This window comes from Myzus persicae, unplaced genomic scaffold (genome assembly GCF_001856785.1).
Source record: "Myzus persicae strain clone G006 unplaced genomic scaffold, MPER_G0061.0, whole genome shotgun sequence".
Classification (NCBI taxonomy): domain Eukaryota; kingdom Metazoa; phylum Arthropoda; class Insecta; order Hemiptera; family Aphididae; genus Myzus; species Myzus persicae.
In genome coordinates, this window is record NW_019100914.1 from 154,255 (window position 1) to 178,412 (window position 24,158).

Here is a 24,158-nt window from a genome sequence, read left to right on the forward strand (position 1 = left end):
AATAATAATAGTAATAATGATAATACAATATAATATTCTTCGGGACGTTATAATGTCGCGTATGTGCATTCTGATTTATGGGCTTCTCCGTTCGGATCGGCATTCAGATTAGTCTCGGATGGGGCAGAGTCGGTAGAAGAGAAGGAGGAGGTGCTCGGGGACGACGAACAGTAAAAGCTGTGTACAAATTTAAACGGGCCGTTTTTATTATTTATACACGGTACGCGAGCTCGGCCGGAGACCGCGGATAATAACGGTCAGATTTGGTTTATATCGACCACGGTTCAAACGTGGTATATGACTCGCAATTCTATACAATATATTATAATATAGAATTTTTATTTCGACTGGCAAACGGCAAATGTACTGACGACAATGAAAATATTATATTTTAAGTGCTGCACCACGCACGGTCAGCACCGTATGTTTAAATAATGCGTTTAAAACGATGTTTGAGGATTTTAACTATGCCCGACAAATCATAAAATGGTATTCATTGCTTTTTCGCTGATGAAACAAAATTGCAAAGGAAAACTTCTTAATTCCAAGATACATGTTAGAATCAAGACTACGACTATAGGTATTTACATTATATTCATCTATATTTTTGCATGATCGTATAAGATTTTTTTCGTTGAAAAACTTCTATTGGTTACTGATAAGTTAGGCTGACAGATTAAATAAATACCTTGTGACTCAAAATGTCAATAGTTGATTTTTTTCTAATTGATTCCATGAAATTGAGCACAAAGTAGTTTTGATCATCCCATCCAAAAAGAAAAAACCTTTTGTACTATTATATATTTATTTATAGTTTTTTTTTTTTAGTAGTTGAAATTGTTTGGCCATTGTTCCGTTAATATATATTCGATTTTCATTTATATTTTAAAATTTTTCTTAGACAATAAAATCTTTATAATGTAAAAAGTTGCATCTACGAAAATAATATGTAATATGAAATCAACTCGAAGAAGTTTTGAAAAAAATACTAGCCATACTTTCAATTTCTATAATTATTATAAAAATAAAAACTGTAAAGTGTTTAACAGCTTAATTTATACTTATGTATTTTTTTACAGTTTTTCGTTTTGGATGGAAGAAAAATTAACTTTTAAGTAGAGCATTTATCTTTATTTAAAAAGTGATCCTGTACTTTTTTCTTAAACTAAAGTGGAATGAACACCATTCTGATGCATTGTCGACCAATAAATTAAACATTTTATCCCTCCGACCTCTACGGCGGATCTGAAGCTTGTTTAGGGGGGAGGGACAAGGCCTGGAATATTTTTGAGTGATATATGTATATTCATTGCAATGAAGACTAGGCCGTAATATAAGTATTTTACGAAAAAAGAAGTGCAACGCTTATAAGTTATAATTAACTGAAAGAACTATTATTTAAGTATAGTATACCTAGTATAAAAATTAATTATTCAAAAATTATACAATCAATTTCAACCAATCATACAATTCATAATAGAAATTTTAAATTTCTTTTCTCTTCAATTGCAAACCTCTTAATGACTTCTTCTACATTTATAATAATGTCTTTACGTGTGTGCATTAAAGCTAATCCAGTTAATCTACTCTCGCCATTCATGATCTTAACCATGTTTTTCATTCAAAAATTAAAAACAATAAGATTCAAGCTAACATGCAAAGCATTTTGGAATTTTTGCGCAGATGTTTTCATCCATGTATTAATAAGCAAGATTTTATTTTTATCATTAAGGTTTCATACTTTAAAACCTTAAACCGTTATGATCGATGAATATGAACAAATGAACAATTAAACGATATGTGAGACAAATATACACCAAGTTGCTCTTAAAAGTTAAAGCAACTAAAAATTAAACAACCGAAACCCTTAAAACTTAAAAGTGATAATCGCAGAGGATTTCATTGTGTGATAAGCTGTTGATAATACGAATGTATGTTTGATTTCGTGTTTGATTATGGCTACTATCTAAACTATTATTAATCATCGTGAAACACACTACCTATGTAAAGCTAATATACCGTATTCTACATAGTAAATAATTAATAAATGAACTAACTATTGCCCAACCCAACCCCTAAGAAACTCAATGAATTCAGCAAAAACTAAAGGCTATAAGTTGGTTTGTTTTTATAATTGTTTGACAACAAATATCTGTCCATTACTCGGGCATTTGTGTATCTCTGTACTGCTGTTGTGCTTTTAGTTTTTATACCGCAATCCAGTTAAAAAGTTGAGTATCGATTTAGATTTATACGTATAGCTATTATACGAATAGGTTAAAATAATGCGTTACATTGTTATACATACAATTTACATTCTGGAAACCACAAAACTGTTTGTGTCTTAATGAAGAACTTGAAAACGATCATTTAATTTAAATGCTTATTAATATTATTCAAGTTATAATTTATAACTAATTAATTGCGTACTTAGAATCGTATTTATACTTATTACATAAGAGTATATGATTAATTTAATGTACGTGATAATATTATATCTTAGTAATACATTTATGTATTATAAATATAGTATATACATTAGGTATGCATATACACATTTTAATATACATAATATACATTATTATACATACATTCAAATTTCAAATCATAACCACTTGGCTTCGAACAACGTTTTAATACAAATTAATTTTAAATATACTGGTTGAAATTTAAATTGTTCAGTAAGTCGTAATTAATTATTTTAAAATGAATTTAACATGATATTTGATAAGACCGGAAGTTAAACAACCGAATTCCCAAACAATTATACAACTTTTAATTATTATTGTACTAGGTAGAACAAAACCATGTTTATGTTGTATTACTGTTTGCGTTGAAGTATTTTGCATACACATAATCTTATACATTATTTATTATGTAGTGAAATACATTTTAATTTGGTCTAGAATCTAGATCAATGAAGTTCGCTTCTTGAAACTTTTATTGGTGGAGAATTGTTAACGTTTGATAAATAATTTGAAAAAATACGAATTATAATAAAATTAAAGAAACTTGGACATTTGGCACCGGTTGTATTGTTTTTGAACCAAAATAAATTATTTCCGAGCCACCCATTGTAGTATGGATTTAATGTAAATTAATACAATGCGTCCAACGAATTGTGTATATGGACAATAGCTCCAATGAGACCCGTCTAGCGAGTCCTTGGAATATTGGTAAAGCAAGAAAAACTGCAAGTGCTCCACCCCTTTCCTTGGTCATATAACTTAACTTTCATTCAAAATACATTCGACCGTTTTCCAATTATTATGAATGTATATTTATTAATTAAAACGGACAAACGAAGTAATTATAAATTCAATTTGATTATAATTATTATGCGTATACAGCAGGTGAGACTCGCCAATGCTGTTCGAGATAGGCATATGTATACACATATATTAATTTATAGTTATCCTTATCCGAAGCAAATCATTTTTAACATTCATTTTAGATCCATTTTGCGAGGCAAAACAATTGAATTAGGGTTTGAAACGGTTGTACTGAAGTATAATTCACAATTTTTTTTTTTATTATTGCAGATTATCAATTTTTAGTTGTTGCTTAAAAAAAAAATGTCAAAATCTCGTCGAGTATAGTTCTTACCCGGAAACAACCATAAGACGACTGACATATTTTATCTCTTTAAATAATTTTTGAAGTTAACTTTAACAAAATATGAAATTGTGCATTTAATGTTTTAATCTAATATGAAAAAGAAGAACAAAGAAAGTATTGGTTTTCTAACTGGAGAATAATTATTATATTTTTGTTATTATTATTACACTACTTTGTACATCACGTTTTTTAAAAATAAGATTTCTTTACCGTTACGATCGTTATAGTTATAGTACATAATTTATAAGTATTCAAATTATCGTTCTTGTTTCGAGTCGGTTTTAAAAATTGTTTTAGTTTTTTTTCGGAAGTTGTTTAATTTGTGCCATTTCCTTTATACCGAAAACACGATGTTAATTCCGTGTTGAGTAATGGGGAGATCTAAGCACTATAATATATTATACAATGGACGACAATTGTCGTAGTTCCTCTATATTTTATTAGTTTCTCTAAATGTTTTTATGTCCTAAGTATTTGTGTACAAAAATTGTAAGCAAAATTTGTTTACAATGTAAAAGTAATTTTAATGATTAAACTCTCTAACACAACCGTTGGTTATTAAATTTTAGTTTAATTATTCCAGAGGGTCATTTTAATTTCACCAAAATCCTTAGACTACATTAGTTACCGATAACGATAACGAAACATTTAGGTACTACACGCCGGATTGGATGAAGTAAGTTACGCTTAGGTACATTATATGTGTTATTAGTTTAATAAATCATCGTGTAAAATATTGACTTACCGAAGTAACGGTAATCTAAACTAAAAACACTGTTGTAATACTCTAGGTAATACTTTATGCATTAGCATTTTTTTTATTTATTTTTTTTTTATAACACTGCAGCGTCTACGGTTGGCTCAAAGTTTACGGGGTACTTGTTCTCGAATTAATGTAAATTATTCTGGCAAATTTCCAAAATATAGGGTATGTAACACTATAACTTATTATGAGGTGTCTCCGCTAACTACAACCCCCGCCGATTCCTATAGTGGAATGAAATTAGTTTTACGGTGATGTGATTTCTTTTCAAACTGAAACTTTTCCTTTTACTCTCCAACGTACGTAATATAGCCTTGTCAAAGTTTTATGCACAAGCATGTGAACAAAACCAATGCGGTAAATCACATATTAGGTACACACTAATTTAGATTAGAATAGGGAAATTCGCGATACGTTTAATTCAATTTTTCTCAAACAAGATGGGTCCCATAAGGACAGACGGTTCTAAATAATTTTACTCGACAGCTGCTTGTCTTTATCAACTAGAGCGTGAGGTTATTTAAAATTTCAATTATACATCTCGATTGCAATATAAATGTGAACGACACTTGGGATATTCAATTAGTGGAATTTCTCAATTAAAACGTACCGTTTTTCACACAACTTACGAACACTGCAGCTATAAACGCGTGTAAACACAAAAATAAATTATTATGCCATACATTAAATTATTGTTATCATATATTGTTTTATTAATAATTAACCATGTGATGAAACAGTTCTATAAACTCATCTGTTTGTACTCATTCGTGAATAAATGATGAATTTTCCCCATTTAATGTTATTTTAATCTCCCATGTATAGGAGAAAAGTAGCATTTGTGTAGTATAAATATTAAATGTAGAAACAAAAACAAAAGGAATCTATACTTCAGTTTTATAAAAAAAAATAGGTACTTGTTAACCTTCATTTTTTTTTATTTTTCATGTCACATAGTATAGTTTTTTTTTCCACAGAACATTGGTATTTAAATTACTTGTAAGACCTTGTAAAATAAAACAATTTTAACTTAACTTTTAATTTATAAACTTTATTGTTATCATATATCTATAGGAGCGGTAACTTCAAATTGTGACGGTTATTTAAAAGACTAAGAGCGAGAAGTAATTAAATTCAGGAATTCCAACTGTTGTAATAAATTAGTTGTTATCGTTTAAAATATATTGCACGTTGCAAGATTACACTTGAAAAATGTTTGTTTTATTATTGGTTTACAAAATATAATTATGATAAAAATGAATCATTCAGACTCTCATAATTTTTCCATTAGTAATTTGCATGGTGCAATTTATTGTTTAAAGTGCAAGTTAATAATTCATTAGTGTTTATTTCGTTTGAAACGTCCTTATTTATGTATTAAGTTTTTGATAAAAACAAAAAAAATTTTAAAATATTTATTTAAATTAGTTTTCTAATGATTTAATTATTATTTGTATAATTAAAAATAAATACATCAAACTAACTAAGACGTAGTCTGAAGAAATAAACGAGCTATGTATTATTATAATTACACGTATGTTTTGGAGGTTGTTGTTTTAGTGTTTAAAATTATCAATGACACAACATACACATTCTACTAACTATATTTGATTCTAACGAAATATAATTAAGTACCTAAAGTAATAGGTATAAGTGCATAGGATACATACAACAATTTTATTTTTTTAAATATATGTTTTGTTAGTCAAAATGATATATGTCTTTAAAATTTTTAATTAAAACTATAGTTACTTGTAATACTAAATTTGGCCAGAAAAATTTGAATATATTTTATGTTAAAGTGTTTGTTTTTTAATTGCATTAAGAATTACTATTACTTTGTGTTACATAGGTATTTGGTAACATGATATTTTTTCAAAAATTGTTATAAACATTTTAAACATTAAAACTGGTCAAATTAATTATTTAGTTAAATTTATTTGAGATGGATGCAGTGACAGAGATGGTATCAGAGAATATATATCGAATTCTGTATGCACTTCTTCACTCGTTTAAAACTTTAATCTATATTTCAATATTTGTCATTACTGCTATAAACCACTATGATTAAAGATAGTAATGACATAGATTGTAGGCACAAGGTACAATACTATATGTATAGTTGTTAATAACCAAAAAGGAGTGTATGTGTAAATGAAAATTATATTTTTAATTTAAAAATTGATTATATTTGTTTTTCGAAAAATAAAACTCTTGCTGGGGCTGTAAGAAACTTCAAAAGCTCCTTCCACCGCAAATGTATAAAATGAAAATCTCACAAATATAATTGTCGAGTTTAGGTTGTTGTTGCACCTGAAAATATTAATGAAGTTTTAAATATTTGAAGACAAACTGAGTTTTGCGCATTAAATATGCAAGGTTGATCATTATTTTAAAATTGAAATACACGTACATCCACCAAAGACTTCATTGACCTACCCCGTCATTCACATACTTTATTTTTTTAATATAAACGTTTGCGCTTGCAGTCCAGGAAGTAATCCAGTCACAATACTTTTCTGAAATTACATAACTATTATTGTCATTATAGTAATGAGGTTTATGTTTATTATATTTTGTATTTTAAATATCATTTAAATGTGAATGAAAATCAATAACTTAATTTAAACCCTGCTTTAAAGTTTAAATGAAAATATCATACAACGATGTCCGTACAATACGTATAATTTTATTTTGAACCAACAGGGAGTGATGAGTTTAATAAAATATTAGTTTTTTTTATTAAAATTAATGAGTTGGTTTAAGTAAAGTATAACTCTAGTTCTTGGCAAAACATAAATATAGATCATGATTGTAAATAGTTTAGGTGGGTACTTATTTCTGCAGTACCTTATCGGAATAAAGATTGTTGTACATTTTAATAATTTATTTAAAAAAAAAAAACCTTTTTCTAGTAAAACATATCATATTTTATTAATCAAGTGTTATCGAATGATTTTATCTAATCAAATTTAAAATAGGTAATACTGTAATAGTTGATCATTTGATTTCAAAGTATGTATATCGATACCATAGAAAAAACATCTTATGGTACCTATGGTTTTTAAATACCTATAGGTAATGACCGTCTACATAATATTATGTCTTATTAGTTATTACTGATATTGCCTACATTTACTGTTGCAGTTCTGCCATGTGGAAATAATAAAATATGGTTACTAGACTGTAAGCATTTTTGTTTTGATGTTTGTTAGAATAGTATTACGTACAGAATATTTTCTTAGTGTTATGCATACAGTGAAAACTATGGAGACGTCAAGAAATTTTTACCCTGCAGTCCATGTAAAACCCAATAGCCTTGGAATAAAGAAAAAGAAAAACTTTATTATAAATAGTGGGTATAAATGTACGCAAGAATCATTTTTTCAAAAGATAAAAATCGCATCTGAAGTAATTTTTGAAATTGCGAAGTTCCGTAGTACGTTCATAGTAAAATATGATGAAAGCTTTTTCACTGTTGTTTTATTCTGTTTCAATACTTATATTGCGACGGATATTTCAGTATAAACTAACCAGTATAATGCTTTGTGTGTACCTTGGTATAATTAAAATGAAGAGCTTTTAAACTAATAATAATGACATTAATGAAATAACCAACATACTCGAAGAAATAATATTATTTAATTTTATTCACATTAATAATTTGTCTCAAATTATCATCAATATGTGAAAGTTAGATAATTGATTTTCGTTGATTAATTTTGTTGTTTAGTTATAGATGACTGCAATAGTGCAATATGTGTACTAAGTATCTGCAATAAATGTCTTACAATAAGGATTGGTATTTTATTGAAACTATTCTGATGCAGATGTATAATAATAAGTGATTTATTAAATACATGATATACCTTTAAGAAATAACTTAAATATTATATAAATATTAAAATAAAAATATAATCTTAATAAATACTTTAAAAAAAAAAACATCTTTAGGAGTTAATAATAATTCATGTATCAGTCAAGTAAAAGTTATAAGAAATATATGGTGTATATTTAATATATATGTATGGCCTTACGATTATTTGGCAGACTGAAAACTAAAAACGTGAGAAATTGTCTAAATTAATATTTTCAATTTAATTTTTTTTTAAATTATTATTGTTTTTATATTTAATATCTTCAGTAGTTTAGTTTTAGTTTTACTATATAATATACTTTTAGAAAAAAGAGGCATACGAAAACAAAAGTAATAGTGTGAAATGTTTTTCCCGGTTAAATAGTGCACGTCGTATCAATGAATTAAAACGTATTGCATTGACTGAACGATCCTTTAAAAAAGGTGTAATTTTCCAAAAATCAAACTTTGGGAAATGTCAGTAAATCTTGCTGTTAATTATCAGTAATTACTGTAAAGTAATAGTACATATAAGATATGTGACTTTAAGCACTATTGCACACATGTCTTATAATAGTAACTTTTTATGGATTTAAGGAGGCAATATTGTAAGTAAATCATAAACGATTCATTACGTTTTTATATTATAATTATTATGCATACACCTTTCATAAAAATTTATATTTAGGATGAGGTATTGCATTGGCATCTAAAAACGTACAACAACCGAAGGATTTCAATAATTGTCATACACTATCTTTAATTATATTAGCATGATCTTAATATTATTATTATTGTTCAATATTCTAAAACAATTTTCGATACAATACGCGAGCTTTATAGCCGTGATGATTTTGATTTCGAATATTAAAAGCCTTTATATTATGATCGCGATTTTATGTGATCTGTTAACTGTCGAGCTTTGCAGTGAAACGAAGTCGACTTATCAACTATACCATACTATACCTACACTTACAATAATTGGATAATTTTTAATCTATTGAGATAATACATGCATCATAATTTTAATATACCGTTTCATAACCCTATATAAATGATGTGAATTTAACATATTATGTATAACGCAAACACGGTTCTGTATAAATCGTATGCAATATTCTTTTATAGATGTAACTCTGTGGCTGGTAACAGTGACTGTGTATATGTGTCATATGTGTGTATATATATATATATATATATTCATGTTCTATGCTTGTATATTATATACCTATATATTTTATAAACTAAAGTCGCATCCGCTCGTGAAAATAAAAGCTCATCTCTAGGAGACGGGTTTTCGCACATTCGGGTAATTTCATTTCTGATTTATTAGACACCAATAAGGCTGCTGAAAATCGCACGATTTGAAATTTATACACGTAGACGGTACCTCCATACGATTTCTTATATTTATATATATATTATACATTTATACACCTGATACCGTGGCAGACGAACATCTCCTATAAGGTTTTCGACTTTTTGCTTTAAATATAATAATATGGTTTACTATGACATGATAACAATACGTATGTACATTGTATTATATTAAATGATAATATGCGAATATTACAACAACTATAATAATAATAATAATAATAATAATAATAAGTGTCACGAGGATATGTAAACACGTGCGAGCCCGTTAATAAAACGGTATTGAAATTTGTAGGGTTGGATAAAAAAGAAACTATAGTCTGCAGTCATCATCGTTCGACAACACTGCATAGGTGTTTAGGAATGGTTCGACCCTCAGAGACGACAAGCAATTTAAAAGCAAAATACACAGTGTAATATCGACGACGGAGGTGTTATCCTCCCTCGGGCGTTATAGATTTATACATTTTATACACATCTATACATAAGAGATCTATACATAGTCTCTATACATACATATTATACAGTCAGTAGTCATACATATATACGAAATACGAGAAACGAAAAGTTTTACGATTTCCAATTACTTTCTAACCATCGTCGCGGTAGTATCACGACCTGTATATAATTTGGGTAATACGAGGACACACTTGTGGACTACGCTTTAAAATTATAATAATAAGTTATAATGAAAGCCCGGGTTTTAATGTAAAGTGCATTATTTTTTGGGGATTCTATAGGACAAAGCATTCCAAGTACATAATTAATTTTATGAAACAGATACTTCAAGGGTGAAACTTTTATTTTACATTTTTTTGAAGTGTTTAATTTTTTTTTGGTAATTTTACTAATTTTTAGTACATTATTAAATTTTTGTTGGGCATTTAGTGAAGATAAATATTAAGAAATTCAAAATTTTATATCAAGAAATATTGTTTTTATAATATTTTCTTTTGGTCTTAAGTTCATTTTCATTGCAGTAACAAATTTCAATCATTCTATATAATATGATTATATGAATGTGATAACATATTTAATATCTCCAGCGATTATCAGACTCGGTGTCTTACGGGACTCAAATAAATAACAACTAATTGGTCAGTTTGGGAGTCAATTTTATTTCAGGTACAGTTTATTTATTGTGCGGGCCTAATTGTTTGATTTTTTTTTTTCATAATATTGTTTTATTTATAATTAAGACAGAAATGTTCTAAATGCAGAAAGTTAAACCATCGTTTACCTATCATTCGCGTAGTTGAGTGCATATAAACCAAATGTTATACATTTTGTAATGTCATTATTGCGGCGGAAGACCTTTGTGGTTATTGATTAGAGTATTTTTTAATAGATTTTAGGGCTCAAATCCTAGCCTTCGTAATTAATGTTAGTTTGTGTAAATAATTTTTAGAATATTAATATTTTGTGGTTTTTGACCAAAAATTATACGGAAATAAAAAAACACAGGTAATTGGATGTGACATGATTGCACGCAAGTGTCGTGGTTCGTCGTGTCGTATGGGTATATATAGTTTAAAAATACGTCGGCCATGATGCCCGACGTGTCGTAATCCCCGTCCAAATGTCTCGGCCATTAACTACAGTCTCACGAAAAGGAAAAAAAAATAATGATAATAATAATAATAATAATAATAATAATAACAACAACACTGTGTGCACGGTATAATATTTATATATATATATATATAGGTGCGTATATAGTTAATAAACGGGGATCGTTTATTTTGACATTCCCTCGGCAGATATTTTCGTCACAGCAGCACCCTCTATTTATTACTCGCTCGCCGTTCCGGTCGGTCTCTGTCCTATCTTCTCTCTCTCTCTCTCTCTTTTTTCATCTCCTCCTTATTCTTTTTATCTCATTTTTTTCCCTCCGGTTATTATTGTTATCCCAGACAATCGTCTGTACACGTGTGTGCGTGTGTGTTTTGTGTTTCGGTGTATAGGCACGTTTTTATTAATCCGCATACACCGCGCCGTTGTCGCCGTCGTCGCCGGCAGCCATACACACTGCACAGGATCCAAGTCCGAATTAACGACGACTCCTTTCTGGTATAGGTTTTTGTTTTACCGCTCCGGTCGCATTTACAACTACATATTATCCTATATACAACAACTATATTATGATGATATATATTGTGCTGTGCACTAGAATGTGTGTAGACACAGTCGGACGACGACGGTCCATTTATTTACAATATATAATAATATACGCATAAACGAGTCTCCTGGCCCGCATCTAAACCGCTGCCGCCGCCGTCCGGTCGATTTTCAGAACCAATTTGTTGTTTTTGGTCCGAGTCGGGGGCTGTTTCGACGACTCTTATTGTTCATTCTCCGCGGCGGCGGATACGACGGACCGAATCCGAAATAATTCTCTTCTTTTATGCGCACAAGCATAGTATATTAATATATATTATGCGCTTTGGCTTTTAAAATTATTATAATTTGTACGAAACTATTGTTTTCCAACGCAATCTACTCTCGCCCTCCCGCTTCCCCAACACCCACACACACACACACACACACCTAAATATTAGTCGAAATGAGTTTTCGTTGATAATATTATAATATGCTCTGTATATAAAATTATAATATTATAAATGGTTCGAGTATAGATGGAAAGTGTAAAATCTACATATCGGTGATATCAGCGTGATGCCAGCACAATCCAGCAATATGAAACCTATTTATTTATTCATTCGAATATACTCCATCATTTTAAACACGCTCAGTACATATGCAAGAAATCAAATAGATATTAAAGATATTATATAAATTGAATCTTCAGTCAATCTTCGTTTCCGTATATATTATAATACGATTTATTTTGGTCATTTCGATATTGCTACATAAATTATTGAATGTGAAGTAGGTACGGGTAAAAAGTCTTGTGATTTTATATTGAATATTTTTGATAAAGTAAATTTTATAAGAAACTTTGGAATATGAATAACCATTGAAATGTAAATATATGCATAAGTTAGAAGTTTTGAGTAGATTAAAAAAAAAAAAAATATCCTCAAAGTGAATAAATTAAATGGTAATAAAGTGCTAATATACTGATTTTGACGTATTTGACATTTGTATCAGAACTACGCATAAAATACTAATTTCAATCAAAAGTAACTGTATCATAAATAATGGAATCTACTATAAAATTGTTGTTAACATTTTTGTAAAATCCAACCATTGGGAATATTTCATCTAAAAGACAGTATAAATTCGATCACAATCGAATAAAAGTGGACTGAGCTTTAATAATATTTTTTTGAATGAATAATATAAACCAAACATTTTGTAACAACTTAATGTAAAAAAGTGATAATTAATAATGATATTAATGAACAATAATAACTACATAATAAAACCAAATATATATAGTATATAACAAGTTGTAATAGTCATAATTTTACATTGTTACGAATAAATTAATTGCTTCATATTATTATAATAATATGTTCATGATTTTAATTTAATTCAACATCAAAAGCCCATTTGAATCATTAATGTATGCTGTGTATTTTATAAAAAAAACATTGATATAATTATGCACATTGAGTTTGTTTGTATAAGACAACGTTTAAAACAAAAAATAAATAAAAATATTATCAAATGAATGTCGTATAAAAATAGTGAAATAATTATGATATTTAACAAGAAATACTAAGACTTTTGTGGTACACTTAAAGTAGGAACCATATATTATATTATATTTGTTTGATACTATATATTTTTGTAATCCAATCATCCGAGTGCTTTGGAAGATCATATACGATTTTATTAGTATACTTGTGCGTTTGGATTGTTATGAAACGAAATTAATTAAATCATTAATATCATGAAAACCACCTATTATTGAACGGAGTTACTTGAGAACTGCTTTACAAAAGAACCTCGTGCACGTGACACAGGTTTTCAATTAAACGACTATATTAACTTAACTCTGTGAGGCTTTAAGCCACGCGGGACAAACTCATCGTCATAAATCTTATCGAATATTGTGCAGCAAGCAGTGACGTTAAATTTATATTTTGCTTGTTTATTTCACTGTGCCCACAGGCGGCGAGAACAAGGTACAGGATACAACACAGGATTGGTTAAATTGTTCAAATAAATGTTTGTTTTTTTTTTCAAGCAGAACATTATTGAACGAGTGTCATAGTATATCTATCACATACCAGTATGATTATAATTTATAATATAGTGTGTTTGTGATTTTTCAAAAAAAAAAAACGTAGATGGCACGCCAAAATGTTTTAATCCTACATTAATTTATTAGGTTAGTAATAATATTGCCCTGCTGGTTATCAGGAGTAGACAGGAGTAAACACTAAACACTATACTACCGCATACCTATGTACCATATTAATATATACGCAAATATGCATGTAGAACATAAGTTATAATTATTACGAACCTAATCTGACTCCTCCGGGGCGGTGTGCTAAAACGCTTCCGGAGCGATGGACGACAATGAGTCTTAACGCCGATTTTCCGAGCGATTTACCCTGCCTGAATGATCCGTAGAATATTTTGATACACAGTGTTTTATGACCGAGTTTTACGAGCTTTAGGATCCTATAATTATATCGGCGTGCGGTAAACTCCGACCCATAGCCGCCGCTGTGGGTAGGTACGGGTTCGAGTTAAGCAATTTGGATCGACCGGAAATGAAAGGATTTATACAACACGCCCCTTCCCCGCGTGCAATCTACATCGCGACCAACTACTACTACTAATCATTATCCGGCGGCAGTTAGTGCTTCTTAGCGTGCTCATTCGTCTGTAATTAACCGAAATGTTCATCGCAAATTATTATCGTGACACGTAATTGAATCAGATTTGGTTCAAAGCCATCGGACACGTCAAAGGTATTTCAATGCACCTAGATTTGTGTGTGTGTGTGTGTGTGTGTGTGTGTGTGTGTGTGTGGAGGATCCCTGGCGTTTTAATGTTGTAGGTCTTATTATTATAGTCTCTCCACCACAACCCTACGTACACAAAATCATTATCCCCGTGCTCACAGGTAGATAGATGAGATTTAGACACCGTCTACACTGAATAGGGAATAGATAAACAGTATTATACGGGGATGGGAAAATTGTTTGTACCCATCAGTTTTTGCGTCCGAGAGAAAAATGTATGAACGTTTACAAATCGAAGTGATTTAAAAAAAAAAAACATAAATACGACAGTAATAATATTAAAGTTATACCTAACTTTTAAGTGAATCGTGGGGCTTTAATCGAGTTTTATTTAAGTGGTCGAAATTAGTGCAAACAGATTTGTTTGACAATAATAATAAAATGTTCGCCTACGTAATTGAATATATTTCACAAAATTTGTGGAATAATGTGTGTAGTTTAATAGTACTTATCTGTTATTGATCTTCAAAAAAAATATAATATTTACAAATTATCATGTTTCTTTAATAACACGCATATATATACGATTAGCAAATTATTGTACATATTTATATGTACTTAATACTAATGATAATGTTTTTCAAAGTATTTTTATAAAATATAATACTCTATTGTTAATGCTTAATATTTACAAATTTTCATAAGCACAAATAGATATTTGTAGTCGTTTTAGATTCAAATTGTCGTTAAAGTGCGTAAATTATTTTGGTCGATAAGAGAAACGAGAACCGAGCGAAACGCATCGTTGCACAAATGAGACGTATCTTAAAAAACTATAATAGGTACACATTACGCGTATTGAACATCCGTCCTATATTATTGATACCCGATTTTGAATCGTGATTGTAGGAATATTCCCAAAGTAGTAAAGTGGGAATATTCGATGATCCGCTGTATACATATCCCTGGACCCTCCCTCCTCATATCTATGAATAAAAGCATACAGTCTAAAAGTCATAATATTGATATTTTTGGTGAACACATCAACTTAAAATATAAAGTACCTAATCTAACCTACTCACAGTTAATAAATAATATCAGCATAATATTAACGATGTTACTCTCATAAAATTTGAAGTAAAGTAGTAAAATGTTTTCTTTTTAAAAATAATATACATAGTTTAAATAGTTAGAACACTTTAATTCTTACATAAAATATTACTTGAGTATAATGACATACTATAACATTTAAAAAAATAAATACTTATTTTTATAAAATACCAACTATACCATATTTTATTTTCAATATCATAATAAAATGTAATTTAACCGTTTATGTTATGGTAAACAAATGTATAAATAATATAAGCTTTAAGTACATTTATTTTTATTAATTCAACGATTGAATTAATAAGAAATATTATTTTATTACATAACTTCTCTAGATGTTATATTAACGCACTAATAAAGTGTAGTATTTGTTCCCGCTTAATACTTATAAAATATTTGAATCTTTTTCAAAAAAAAAACTATTTTTTTGGAAGTTTTGAAACAAAATGGTTTTTGGTTTGGTCCTATTTTTTCTTCGTTGCTCCTCCTACGAGAAGCTTTTAGTTTCAGACATTACTATCAGTAAACATTCATTATAAATAAATAACACAAATACATTATATATTTAAATATGCGTTCATACGTATTTACTATTTATGCATATATAGTTTAATTAATTTTAACCAAACCACCAAAATCATATCATCAGGCATAAAAATATTCAATGCAATAAAAATATTATTATTGTTGGTGTTGAGGTCAACACTAGTCATCATCTTCCCGGGAATCAATAGTATAAATATTCTAAAAACAAGGTCCGTTAACGACTAGGCGGGTGATCCTTGTACTCATTATTATCACACAATATGGCATGTTATATTTTTTTTCCCCACATAGTTTTTCTTAAAATATAGATAGTGGTATGTCATAGATTATGAAAATTACAAATATTGCACTTAATATAATTTATTTCAAGCTGATTATATTAAGGGTCTCATGCCCCTACTCTTCTTAATTGAGTCATGGATATGGCCATAATAATAATACTAATAGTGTACAATTAAAAGTTTTTTTTTCATATTGTAGCAATTATTGTATTATAAAATATTGGAATGGATAACATTAAAATCCAACAAATTCAAATAGCCATGCATTTTAAGGTTATATATGTTTTTACGGAATCCACTGTACATTTACAGTTAGGCCGCGTGCACATTGGAAAGCGTTGCGCGGTGAGCGTTGGGCGGTGAGCGGCGAGCGTTGAGCGGTGAGCGATGAAGTGTGTACACTAAACAGCACGCGATCAGCGTTGTCTATAATATTTTAGTCACCTGCAGTCATCACCATGGTACTGTGCTCAAAAATTCGACGTATTTTACTTACCGACAATACATTTTTACGAAATCGCTTTCGAAGTAAAAAACATAGAAGGATTGGAGTTCATGAAATGAACAAAAAACGTAATGAATTTGGCGAGTTTCATCATATTTATAATGAATTAAGAAGAGATAGTGAAAGGTTTTTTAATTTTCTACGTATGTCAAGAGAGACTTTTGACTTTATTTTGGCCAAAGTAAAATTTAAATTAACCAAAAAAACGACAAATTTTAAAAAACCAATTTCTGCAACCGAAAGACTTTATGTGACACTTAGGTAAGTCATAACTCATAATTTATTACGAATGAATGTTTTATTACATTGATAACAATATAGTTTTACAATAGCTTTTTCTCAATGGAAATAGAAATTAAAACAAAGGAAATTAAAATAACTGAGGTAAAAAATTAAATAAAAATAAATTCCACAATTCCTTTGGTACTTGAAAAAACGTACTATTATAACTTAAGCATACGCCTTAAAAATAAATAATACAAATTGATTATTTTAACTTTATTAAATTATTTGTAAATATTTTGAGTATAAATATTTGGAGTATAAATATTTGGAGTACTTAAATCTTGCCCTGTGTTTTGTGGAAACTGGTGGTAAGTTTCTTTCTGAGAACTTTCTTGAGACGAAATCGTTTGTGGTGGAATGTACATCATTGCCCTTTCTTTTTCGATTTCTTTATGTTGTAATGTTTGGAAAACTACATTTTGAATATTTGTTCTTAGTTGTAATTTTTCCAAAGCATTTAATTTGTCAAAATAAGGCAACAGACTCATTAAAAAGTGGTAATCGGGATTATTCGTCATAGTTGAGTCCCTTTTTTGCTCTTCCCTAATGAGATCTAGTTTTTGTTGCTCTATTTGCAAAAAAGGATCATAGTCCATGTCTTCAACACGTCGTTTCTTACACTTTTTTTTCAGAGCGGGTGTTGAAAATTCATTTGAAGAAAAAGAGCCAGGTGTTTCTGGAAGAAGCCCGTCAGTACTATTTTCTTCGTAATTTCCAATTTCGATAGACTCATCTTCTGAGTCATTTATTTCTGAACGAGTCTCAGAAGTCATAGTAGTAGGAAGATTTCCACTTGTTACACTTGGAATTAGCGTGTCTTTCACAAATAACATTAATTCGAAATATGGCCATATTGGCTTGTAACTTCTGCCTTCTGCCCCAGACCTTACAACAGGAATTTTTTGAAGCTCTACTCTAAATTTGTCTTTAAGATTCTTCCACTTTGCTTTTACAATTGCACCTATTTAAAATAACTATTTAAATTAATTGTATATTATTTAATTCAATGACTCAGTTCATACATTTTTCAATAAACTTTCACGTTGAATACATTTAAGAAGAACAAAATTAAATCTATTTTAATATAGGGTGAAAAGACAGTCATTGAACAGTTTAAAATTTGTTTGCTATTAAAATGTATTATAAATTGTAATTAATTTTCTATTATAAATACGGATATTTTGACGAGTTTTGTACAAATGTTTTTACTTCCAATGCTCATTTTTTTCAAATTGTAAAATTAATAAATAAACATAGAATATTTTGTTTATTTTTAAACAACTGGAGATGAACATTTTTTATTTAATTTAATTTAATGCAATTACCTATTTGTTTATTAGATATTTATCTACTGGCCTTTCTTTTCGAAATTTGGCAGTTACACTAAGAATGGGAGCTTCGACAGTAGGTAAAATTGTACACGAGACTTGTAAAATAATCTGGGAAGAATTAGTTGAAGACTTTATGCCTGTTCCGAATCAAGACCAGTTAGTAAAAATTTCAGATGATTTCTACAGACGATGGAAATTTCCTAACTGTATAGGATGTATAGATGGCAAGCATTGTCAAATCAAATGTCCCATAAATAGTGGTTCAAGCTATTTCAATTATTTGAAGTATTTTTCATTAGTTCTTCAAGGTGTAGCAGATGCGGATAAAAAATTTATATTTATCGAAGTTGGTTCTAGAGGTAAGCAGAGTGATGGAGGGACGTTCGCAGCATCGACACTTTTTCAACATATACAATCCAATACCTTTTTACCACCCGATAAGGAATTACCCGGAACTACGATTAAATTACCTCACGTGTTCATTGGNTCATGCCCCTACTCTTCTTAATTGAGTCATGGATATGGCCATAATAATAATACTAATAGTGTACAATTAAAAGTTTTTTTTTCATATTGTAGCAATTATTGTATTATAAAATATTGGAATGGATAACATTAAAATCCAACAAATTCAAATAGCCATGCATTTTAAGGTTATATATGTTTTTACGGAAACCACTGTAAATTTACAGTTAGTGTTTAATTCTCTACTATAACCAGATCCCTTAAATTTGGAGTAGTTAACCTCCTTCGATTCGCATTTCGCATAATACCTATTTGATATCAATTTTTAAAATTAATTGAAGTGACGAATTTTTTACGGGTAAATAAATCCATCCTTACTTAAGATAAACATCCACTCATTTTAATTAATATTCACGGTGTTCAGTTAACGTTAATTAAATAGTGCACATATATTATCATATTATTATACAGTATTGAGTATACGCGTGTTGCACCCAATCTATATTTATTATTATAAGATGCGATTAAATTTGTTAATTCCAAATTTCTCACGACATCCCGGAGAAAAATGTATGCTTTTTTAGGGTTTTAAGTAGTTTTTATTTTAAGCTCTCGTAAATAATTAAAACAGTACAAAACGAACAATGACGATTTAATGTAAATTAACAATAATTCATTTTAAGCGAAATAAATGCATGATGCAGGAGATTACATTATACTGTGTTATTTTGTTGTGCCCATGTCGGGTTTCAATGTTTCATCGATACGAATCATATTTGCTGATTGCGCGTGAAAAACATTTTTGACGGACCGTTTTGTATCTTATCGAAAGTTGATGCGTTGAAAAACGCGTTCATCGCCACCAAAGAATTACAGTAATGAAAATAAAAATCGTGTAAATGATTACGGCGGTCCTCCAAATATTGACCAAACAAACAACTACAATAAAATATGTTATTGACTATATCGATCGATTTTAAGCTGAGCCCGAACTAGGTAAATCGTCCGTTTGGGAATTCCTCTCCAATACTTTTAAATCGCACCGGCCACGTTAGATAACGAGTACATTTTCGATGTAGGCCGTTTGCGGTAAGGCCCGATACAGCGATACCGTGGTAAACAATTTTAGGAAAAAAATTTCCTACAAGAGATTGAAGATATTATAACAATAGATACAAAGGATATTATATTTGGAGGGCTAATAATATTCTCGAGGGTCCCAAAATGTTCGCCTTCGTCGGCTTAAAATATTTTGTTGGGTCTATTAAATGTGACTTTTGGGAATGTAACAGTACATTATAATACCTTACTGATCGTCGTGTTAGTTAACAGTGTTTCGCGTAAGTGGTAAATATTTAAAAATAAATAATATAAATAATATATTATAATATAAATTCGTATAGTCGTATATCAATTAGCAATAAGAACAATAAATATACCAATACCTTTGTTATACATTCATACCGTATTATCAAGATATTTTATATTCGTTGATGATGATAATAATTTTATCAATATTAGAGTGGTGTTTGAATATTAACTGAGAATTAATGGCGCTTTTTTTCACGTACTTTCAACATAATATGAATTTTTTTTTGAAAATATTTAGTATTCAATTTCGTTCCTAATTATGTATATTTTAATAGTCATCAAGTCCTGAGAAGCGTATATTTTTGGATTCCCATAAAATAATTGTTGTGACTAGTCATAGTAAATTTACTCAAATACATACATTACAGGTACTCGATTATATACGTTTTTGGTCGGGAAAGTCAAATAAAACTTAAATAATAAACGATTTCATGGCAGGTACATATGTACATATTATTATTATCCAATTATCCACACGACCGTATGAGCCAATAATACTTATTTCAGTCGGACGACGTGCTGGTATAGTCACGCGCCGTACAATAAATTCCACAACAAAATATTATTTAGGTAATATAAACTTACGAAGTCTACTTACACACACACACACACACACACACACACACACACACACACACAAGTATAATTTTCATGTTATCGCGGTTCACCACATCGAACCCGCGATGGTATATTATAACTCCGTGATTTCATTCTCCACAATAATAAGCGCGTTATCAATCGAACGATTATTATTATTATTTTTTGTTTCACGCATAATAATAATATCATCTAGGGGTAGAAAATCGAAAATACGTGTAGTGAATGCGTAAAGCTCCAAAGTTTTTAACCATCGTGGTATATATACACCGTCGGAGGGAAGAGCAAGCAGAGGCAGCAAAGATTGCGCGATGCGAGGGAGAAAGCCCTGCAAGTTTTCTTTTTTCTCCGGCTTCTATGTGACAACCCCGAAACTTATAACTCAGATGGCCGGTTATTCAAATTCAATGTCCGGAAAACTTACTTTTTTTCTCTTCTTTTTTTCGTTCGTTTCATTCCATTTACCCCCCCCCCCCCACCACACACACACTCTCTAGCACAACGCGAGTATCATGTACTGCTATTGTATATAATATAATATACATAGTCACGAAACAGCGTAAAAACAAACATCTTTTTTGTTTCAATAAATTAAGCATTTTTTTTTACGTAAATAAGACGATTTTAATGGTCGATTCTATTTTTTCCTCTTTTTTATGCGGTCAGTTTCATTGGACACACATACAGGATTTTCATTTTGTAACATCGTAAATCATGTCAATTAGATTCCTACCGTTTAAGTTTGGTTATATTCTATAAATGTTTTACAACGAAAAGGTACCTAATTGATTTTAAAAATGTGTCCTATACACAGCATAAAATAAGTGTTGTTAGTAATATAAATTGTGATATAGGTATTTTAATTTTTCGGTCTCTCTTTACGTTATATCATGCATTCGAAAATTGTAATAACGTCTAATATTAATGCTGATATTGAAGATTTTAATTTTTTGAGTACTTAATATTATATTTCAATATTTAATTTATATACTCGAATTGGTTTTAATTTATATATACATACTTAACTTTGAAAATATCGCAAATTAATCTGTTTATGCAATCAAATTATTCATCGGTCACTTACCTAATAAAACTGTTAATGTTTTTAGATACAAACATTTTTAACTAAGAGTAATCGGGAGCCGACTGAGTAAATGATTTTGCCGTAAGCGAATCCTAAAGTGAACCCAAACCAAGTACATGCAAACAAAACACAAACATCCTTCCGAAAAGCAATTTAAAATGCACGGGTTTTGACTTTTGATTTACACAGTGCAATTTCCGAGAACATTTTGGCAATCCGACGTACGTATACAGTAATGACTGTCTTGCAAAATTGAAATCCTGTGCAAGTAAATTAATTGGTTTACAGAGATAGAAAATTATTATATAATAATTGTAAATTTGCAATCCTTGATCCTTCCACCCCCAACAATATACAGAGTGATTCATCAAATATAACGTACCTACTGACTCCTTTTTATCCTAAATAATGCATTTATTTAAATTTAATTTTTTTGAGCACAATGTTCATACTTAAAGACTCCACTGTTACATACTTTAACTATAACTATTTTTTTTTTAATTAGAGCCATCCTTCTTTACTGTTACAGATTAAGCAGACAATTTTTTTTTAAGTTTGATATACCTATCCAAATTGTAATTTGAACCAGTAGTTTCTAAATTATTACATTTTATGGTTTATATATTATGCACTTAAGATAATCGGTTTGTAAAACATGAAACCTATAATAATTTTAAAATTCGAATAATTAAAATTCGTTATTAATCTATTCAAATTATATAATTTGCAATAATTATCTTAGTATTAGAGTGCTGGGCTGTATATTATATTTATTTTATATTTTGTGTAAAACCACAAGAATATTTATCCTTAATACTTAAACTTTAATATCTCAGAAACTACCAGTGAGAAATTTAATTTAGAGATGCACCAATAGGTATTCGAAACAAATTATCAGCTTTATATTTTATAGTTAGAAAATGTTGTTATTATTTGAAAATTAAGCTTGTATCAGTAATAGAATATATCTTGTCCTGTAAGACTTCGATGATATAAGAATCTAAGTGTTTAAGAATATCAAAAAACTTATGTCTTAACTATTAAAAATTCAGAATTTGAATAAAAGATGAAAACTAAAATATTTAATGAGGGGGAGGGGCATGCACGGCGAATCGCATGTAGTAATGAGTTGATACATATTTGAACTTTAAAACATATTAATCATTTATGATCTAGATCTTACTCCTCCTTCTTTATTCAATAATGTAATAAAATTTAATCTCAGCTATAATAATGTGATTGTAGAAACCAACCAGAAAATAAAATATCTAAACTCGTTAATTTTATGTTTCATATTTTACGACAATTATTTAATCAATCAAATAATATATTTAGCATCTGAACAGTAATTACGTTGATATTAAATTTTTATTGTATTCAATGTATGCATACACATTATTAATTTAGCTATTTATTACGATGGTTATAATAATGATGAAAATTTGAAATAATTGAGCTAAAATAAAATCTCATGTTTTTAAAATAATGCACAAAAACATTTTATTTCCCCGAGTAATTAATAATATTAGATGTTTGAATTTTATCGTCGAATTTTTGTCAGCATTATTTTGTTCACGCAAGTTTTTCACTTGATTTAATCAAATTTTTTGCTTTTTGAACTGCAATAATTATTTTTATGAAAATATTTAACTTTTTTGTTTTTTATTTCCGATAAAAAATGCTCTCGGTGTGGCATCATTAAACGATGATAAGCCTACGAAAACTCGGTAAACATACAGTTGATAAATCACATAAGTAATAGTTGTTTACAATATTGGCAAATTTGGTTAATAAACCACTCATTATTCTATCAAAAAAAAAAATGTCTGTGCTAAAATTGTATTATTTTAGGTATGTCTACACCGCATTATTACATTATGCTACCGTTACATCACTATGGGAATAGGTAATTCACTTACATACTAATCCCGTTTATTAAACAAAACGCAAACGGCCTAATGAGGCCATTTTGAATAGGTTAAAGGAAAAAAATCGGGTGTATTCGATAATATTAATCATTATTATAGATTTAATGGTAATACGATAGAGTATTTAATGTAATGAAATTATATAATTAGAGATT

The 24,158-nt window shown here is 29.1% G+C and overlaps 2 protein-coding genes across 2 annotated transcripts in view; both read right to left on the reverse strand.

Moving 5' to 3' along the window:
- LOC111026798 overlaps positions 1 to 24,158 on the reverse strand; it is a 76,105-nt gene that overhangs the window by 50,582 nt on the left and 1,365 nt on the right. The window lies entirely within an intron of this gene.
- On the reverse strand, positions 17,420 to 18,206 carry LOC111026799. The gene has a single exon (XM_022304942.1). The coding sequence runs from the start codon at positions 18,058 to 18,060 to the stop codon at positions 17,449 to 17,451; it is 612 nt and encodes a 203-aa protein (XP_022160634.1). The 5' UTR covers positions 18,061 to 18,206; the 3' UTR covers positions 17,420 to 17,448.

What these genes read in the sequence shown, in the direction of transcription:
- LOC111026799 (XM_022304942.1), bottom strand. Translation starts at nt 18,060, where the DNA reads ATGTTATTTGTGAAAGACACGCTAATTCCAAGTGTAACAAGTGGAAAT.